The 7,500-nt window shown below is 37.0% G+C and overlaps 1 protein-coding gene across 1 annotated transcript in view; it reads right to left on the bottom strand.

The window, feature by feature from the left end:
* LOC137616160 (organic cation transporter protein-like) overlaps positions 1-4,441 on the bottom strand; it is a 19,055-nt gene extending 14,614 nt beyond the window's left edge. The window contains exon 1 of the mRNA XM_068345822.1: positions 4,334-4,441. Within this exon, the coding sequence (XP_068201923.1) occupies positions 4,334-4,415 (82 nt within the window). The 5' untranslated portion in view covers positions 4,416-4,441. The remainder of the gene's footprint in view (positions 1-4,333) is intronic.
* Positions 4,442-7,500: the final 3,059 nt, after the last annotated feature.

Genomic DNA, 7,500 nt, shown 5'->3' with positions numbered 1-7,500 from the left:
AAAAACTGGCAAGTCAAACACAGTGGGCCAAATGCATAGATCTCTAGAGTTGGGACAAATGCATATTTTAACACAATTTCAATGACTGGTAGTGCTAAAGATTCCTAATGAACGTGATCATCAAGTAATATAATTTATAGTTTTCTACGGTTGAGTTTCTGTGAGCATCCATCTTTGTCAGTAGAATGCAGTGGCAACAGATGGCGCTAATACATTGAGCATTTGTCATCTGCTGGATGTTTATTTCAGTCTCTTCCTCTAATCAGCATATTTGGAATGAATAGTCGTTTTTTTTTTACATCAACACATAAGAATGGACTATGATGAGGTAACAGATTTTTTATTGCATTTTGTGATGCAAAGTTAAGGTAAAGTAGTGAATAATTATAACAAGTGAAACGTGCGTAGCGTACTTTACCCCAATCCGGCGTTCATGAGTCGAAGGACTGCATCTGATGGTCCAGGAAATCACAGAACAATACTTCATGATACTCGGTGTCCAGTTTATGAGTCATGTAAGTAGGTGTGCGCGATAGTAAGATGTGTTTCAAGTTGCGTCAGAGTTTGCGGTCATCATGTGTCAGCAACATATACCTTCTCGGGTGCTGCATCTTGCATGTTATTGTCACAGGTGCCCATTCAGCTTCACAATCAGTCTTTATACGAATTGTGATTCATACACTGAAATTTCCTTTAGATTTGCAGCTAAGATGTCATTCATGGTAGTTTCTCATCTTTTGCCTGTAGTTAGCATCTCATTGTCACACTAGGGACTCATTTGGACATATCAGATGCAAGTATCTTTACATCATAAGGAACGTGTTCATAGCTGGATCCTAGGAACAATGTCGCTGGGTCAACGCTAGCTGCCTCGTTTGGTGTTTGGTAATATAGTATTAGGCTTAATGCTAGGTTGTATTGTTTTTGGCATTTGATCTGGCATATGTAAGGCTACTAAATTAGTATATGAAGTTGTATGCCTATGAAAATTCTGCAAATTCTTTGCAAACAAACTGCTTGGCTCCATCACTCCTGACTTCATAGGCTACACCATAGTGGGCAAACAGTGCTTTCAACTTCATGATTGTTGTCCTGCTCATCATGTCAAATAGGTGGAGTTCTTCAAAAAACCTACAATAGTAGTTTCCTGCTACTAAGTAGTTGACTTCATCCAGTTTAGAGGCATCTGCAGACACTATGTGCTATGGTCGCTCAGGTTGAACAGTCAAGTTTAGTGGCTCCAATGGCTTTCATGGTAGGTTCGTTTTATGGTCCTCAGTTCTAGCATATCTCTTCAAGGTTCATGTTAATCGTTGGCCCCCATAATGTCTGTGAAGCTAACTTCCTGCATCCTTATATCCCTTGATGACCTGCATTTAGCCTGGGGATTATTGCTTTAGGATCACCATATGGTGCAAGTAGACTTTTATTTTTTATGGATAAGTGACATAGGTCAGGGTCCTTCTGTTTCTAGTCAACGATAATTTGAAGCATAGATTTACTCATTAGCTAGTCCAGACATCTCTCTTGTTTCACAATTTACACTTTGGCTTAGGGTATATGCCATGATCAACTCTTTTCCCAAGACTTACGCTGTAATGATAAAGAACTTCATTAGCCTTATCAACACTCTTTGAATACATAGTGGCGTATGTTCCAGATTTTTGAAGTTGATGGGTGGCACCAGTGCTTTATGGGTCAGTCATGGATATGAACTATAACAGTACAACCAGCAAATAGGCAAACTTCTTTCAGGCCAACATCAGAGAGAGGCACTCCTTGTCAATTTGCTCTCACTTATTCTTGGCATTAGTTAGGCGATCTGGAACCATATGCGGTTGGATGTGGATCATTATCAAACTTCTGCAGTATATAAGCTGGCATTTTCAATCACATAGGGTGGCTCTAACATGTTATAGTATGCTAGTACCCTATATATTGAGCATAGTAATATTTTGACCCTGTCGAATGCTTTCAGGTGTCTTGTGTCCCATACATAACAGTTTCTGGACTTGAGTAGGTCCAGTATCAGGTATAATTTTTGTGAAAGGTTAGATATGTATCTGACTAAGTAGTTAGCCATACCAACAAATCCTCCGACTTCTAGGTTGCTCGGCACTTGTAAGTTGCTGATTGCTTCCACTTTTGTCGATTCGGGCACCATCTATTGTGGTGTTAACTAATGTCCTTGGTATATCACTTGTCTTATCTTAAAACTGATTTTTGACTTGTTGAGCTTCAAACCTGATGTCTCAATTTTTTCAAGGAATTCCCGCATGATAGTATCGTGTTGTTTGTCATATATAACGTAGAGTAGTATATCATTGACATCTATGAAAACTTTTTATATATCAAAGAGGAGCTCTATGTTTCTTCAATAATATTTTTTATGGATGAATTCAATCAATATTTTTGGCTGTCAAAAACCAGTCTGCCAAACGGTGTGATGAGGCACGGCAATTTTTGTCGTATTCGTGGATTGGCAACTGTCAAAAGGACTGGCTACATTCTAGTGTTGAGAACAAACTAGTGTTTGCCAGCTTAACTTTAATCTCATCTGTGATCCGCATAATAAATTTCATATGTTTATTAGAGTGGTTCACCTTCTCCAGATCCAAGCATAGGTGCACCTTGCCAGTTATCTTGAGAACTGGCTCCATGTGGACACACTAATCGAACGGACCTATAACTTTAGTTATTATGCCATTCTTCAATGTGAAGTCTAGCCCTTCTTTCATTGGCATTAAAAGGGGCTGAGAAATTCTTCTCGAAGTCACTAGACTATAAAGCCGCTCATCAATCTTGATCGTGGTGCATATGAAATCTCACTTCATTAGGCCAAATTCACTAGAAATGTTTTGTTTAATATCATAAAGTCACTCAATAAGCTTGACCAGGCCCATGAATGTGGCGACACTCCTGATCCGTAGTGTCATGGCTGTCTTACTGTTGATGATGTGTACTGGGTACTTGTAGTCTCTGCCCTTGTATCTTGCTTCTGCCATGAACTGGCCTAGCGTTGACAGCGGTCTAACAGGGCTCAATAAGTTAACTTTGCATCGCTGTAGCATGTCGCTTCGGTGTTACTTTATGGTACATCTGTGTGAGGATACAGGCTACATCTGCACCCATGTTGACTTTAAATAGGAGATATGTGTAGCTTATACTCAGTGTCATAATCCAAGCTACTGAAATCGGATAATCTACTGCCCCTAGAAAATGTGAGGGAAGTATTTCATCAAAAATATCATCTTGCTCTACCTCATTCATAGTTGCTTGTTTCTTTCGGCATACCTTCTGGAAGTGCTTCACTAGACTGAAGTATGAGCACTTCTTCCTTTTTGCAAGACACATACCAGGGTACCTGTGAACAAATGGGGCACTTCATTCTTTGTTCTTGGAACTTCGATGTTAGCTTCTTCATCAGGTAGAACTTGGGATTCGCTACATTGACACGCGCAAATCAAGATTTTATCTGGGACTTCGCAAACTTGAATGAGTGGCCAATCCCAATGGCTTCTTCCAACTTCAGGTCATCCTTAAGCTGCAATTTCTTGGATGTCTGCTTCCTGATCTACTCGCCCTTTTTGCTCACCATTGTGGCCACAGATTTTGCCCATCTTGTACAGTGTCCTGATGCAAGTTTCCATGTTCTCCACGGAATGTTGCCATCTGATTTGGAACTTAGCCCTCTTATGTTTCTAAAGATATAATATGATTATTACTTGATACTATATAAAAGAAAATTATAGTAAAAAAAAAATTATTTGGAGACTGCGGGTTAAAATGTGATTCTGCATGCAATTATGACAGGCTAGTTTGAAAATTCAGGAGGTTAGCAGTAGGATAGGGAAAAAAGTTTTAGTAAAGAGACTAGGAAACTATTTGAGGCACAACTGCAAGGCACAAAATATTGCGTGCAAGTTTGGTACACCAATGATTGGTTAGTCATGAAAAAGTGACAGAAAAAGAAGGCAAGATTTATAAATATTCTACAGGAAAATACTGCAAGGAGTAAAGTAACTGAATATACCTTTCTCAGAATCAAATAAAGGAATAGAGAGGTGCTGTTTGATTGGAATGAGTCCCAGGTTCATGGAAAAAGTAATATGAGTGTTAAATAAGGAATACAGAGGCACAATAAAGGTAAATAAATGAAAGAGTAGGAAAGGTAAGTTTTAAGTCGAGAACTTAAGGAGAGCAATTAAAGTGTTGAAAATGCAGCGGTGTGGTGGCCATAATGAGACTGAGTAGATTTTTAGCGGTTAAAATCCAAATCTATATGAACATCATTTATTTGAAAAGCCAAGAAGGTGATATAATTCTTACTTACAATATCCAAAAAGTAAAATCACGATGAGGTTCCATTTTCCCATACCCAGTTGTTCAAGCAGATTGTCGAAATTGTTCTCCATGGTAATTGTGGCATTTGATGGCAACACTTCTGTAAATGTTTAAAATTATATTTCATTCAAACAGGAAAAAAAAAATATTTAGGCAATTATCAAACTTACATTTTAATTGCCCAAAATATATTTGAACGGTTATGAATAAGAATTACAAGCCAAGGCAAGATACTGTAGTGGGGGTTAATTAGTGAAACTCAAATGTTATTTTAAAATACTTAATAAAGTTAGATATATGGTTGACATTCAAAAGTAATATATAATTTTTTATTTGACTAACTTCTCTTTTCTCTCACTATGAAAGAGATGTGTAGTGTTACATTCAAAAGGTGAAGTTTTTACTGACAATAATTTTGGCTATATTATTGTAAAAAATTTCTCCATTTTAATTTTTGTATTATTAGGCTCATGAACTTCTCCATTTCATTTTAACTTTCTGTAGAACAACTACTTATTCTCACTAAAATCCTCCTTATCTTCTTCCCTAATTTTGTAATACAAGCCCTCCTAAAAATATCTTTCATATCTTTTTCTTGATTTCCTTCTGTATCTTCCAGCATTCTTGTACATGATCTTCCTTTCTGCGTTTTAATTTTACATCATTTATTGCCATTTCCTAGTCCTGCTATGCAATGTTTTCATATTTATACCAGCTTACAAAGCCACAAATCTAAGACGTATACCTGAAATTTTATACTTCTTAAACAGTCCTTCAACGTCTTATATCTCCTTATATGTTCTCCCCACTTTATTATTTTGCTTAATTTTCAGTACTTTGACCTAAACTTATGCTTCAACAGGATCAAAACATGTATTGTCATTGGAGTGGAGGAGGAATTAATATGAAGACAGCTACTGAACAACACTTTCTTTTCCCACAAACAATGAGAAGGAAGGCTTCCTGAGTACTACAGATAACAAAAAAAAAAAGGCGACAAAAGAAATGGCTTGCAAGCCTTGGTGCACATGAAGATGTGTAATGTAGTGTGTAAGTCCTTTGGTATGTGCTGCTCTGCTGGGGGATTGTAGATCTGACACCAGAGGATAAATTTCAACACAACGTTAAGTACTGGAGATATTTTAGGAGGTGACGGACCGAAGAGAATCCTCAGGGGCGACAAATGGGGCACCATATACCATTTCAGCTACTGATACATCCATGATGTCCTTCAGAGTGGTCCTCAATCGAGCAGGAGCGAGGGAAGTTATGAAAACCAGCTGGAGTCTTTGCAGCATGACATCAAAGCTGCTTTGAAGTGTATGATGGAAAGCTCCAGCATTCCGTTGCTTGCAGGGTTATACTAATCAGATGAAGGGTAATCCCAAGAAGATGACCTAATGATGTCTGCAATTTAAAAGGAAAAGTGGCACCCCCACCTGAGTTAGTATACTCTGGATGCCAAATCTTACTATTCATCCAGTAAATGTAAGGCAGCAGTATAGATGTATATCTTGCATTGGGAAGTGATCAATGACAATGAAAAGTTAACGGTATCCTTCTGATGCACGTAGGGTACCAACCCTTGAACCACAGCAATGTGAATATAGGTAAGATATTGGTAAGACTGATAAAAAGCTCCCACACTTGAACCCGTTTGTTGATGCACTTTTGAAGTTTGACATGAAATATAGGCTTGGACCGAATCCTGACATTTTTAGTAAAATCATGCCATATGAACTTTGACTTCAGTAACTGAGCAGTAGATCGGTATGAGGGGTATGAAAGGCCATGGATCCATTGAAACACGTTTAAATGCATAAAGCAGGTATTCCCAGGTGTTGCCTGCCAGTACTGATATAGCAGAGGAGGGTGTGTTTGAGTTATCAAAGACAATGCCTTCTCAATGAAGAGACGTGCAGGATGTTCTGCAGGTTTGGTATTCAGGGTCTTTTCGTTTGGGCATCTGCCCTGGAATTCGTTCCCAGGTGGACAGCAGCCAACATGTTTTTTGAAAAGGCATGCAACATGGTTTAATTTACCATTGATGTGTTGAATGGTAAAGCTGTATTCAGGATGGATTAAAAGATTTATTAATATTCTTGATTGCCATTTTGTACCCCATTTAAGGTCATAGCTATTTACAATGCTCGTATTATGATCTTACATGTCAATTTATCTTCGACATTGTGATCAAAGTTGCCTTACGAGAACTTTTGGGGCAACATATGACGATATTTTCTACAAGTAACCATAACGCATTGTTGAGACTTTGATAATTGAAATCCATTTGTCCCACTTAATGTCAGGATCTTTATGCTAGCAATGTTTAGCAAGGGCTGAGGCTCCACAGAAGTGTATAATATTTGTCCTGTGTTGTTTTGCCTCGTGTTGTTTTGCCTCATATTGAACAGGTCTTTCAACATTGTTCAAAGTACATCAGCGTCAGCGTCAATGAATAATGCTATGTAAATCCCCATTTCCTATCCTTCCTTTCCCTTTTAGTATTTAGGCTATTTTAAGGAATTATAATGATCTTTTTGTTCTTATCTAGTTAGCTTACTCGATATTTACCCTTATAATGATATTTTTCTGGTTTTCCTGTGTTTTATGCTTAAAACATCTCTGGTAACCTACTTGCTTTTCAGGTACTCTAATTCCTAAAAAAAAAAAACTTTTACATGAACCATTTTGTATCATTAACTTTGTGTCTATATGTGTTTGTGCATACATATATATATATATATATATATATATATATATATATATATATATATATATATATATATATATAAATATATATACATATATATATATGTATATATATATATATATATATATATATATATACATATATATATATATATATATATATATATATATATATATATATACAATCATTAAACGATACTAGTCCAGTGCAGAACAAATGCCTCAGACATGTCCTTCCACGTTTGTCTCTTTATGGTCTTTCTATGGTAGTCCACACCCGCAAATTTTCTTAGTTCGTCAATTCATCGTCTCCTCATCCTTCCCCTACTTCTTTTGCAATCTCTAGGGACCAATTCTGTTATTCTTAATGTCCATCTATTAGCTGCCATTCTCATTATATGTCGTACCCATGTCCATTTCTTTTTCCTACTTGTTTTTAGAATT

Source organism: Palaemon carinicauda, chromosome 22, assembly GCF_036898095.1.
Source record: "Palaemon carinicauda isolate YSFRI2023 chromosome 22, ASM3689809v2, whole genome shotgun sequence".
In the NCBI taxonomy this organism is placed as follows: domain Eukaryota; kingdom Metazoa; phylum Arthropoda; class Malacostraca; order Decapoda; family Palaemonidae; genus Palaemon; species Palaemon carinicauda.
Note: the sequence above shows the minus strand (reverse complement) of the source record. Positions and strands in the feature narration are given on the sequence as shown.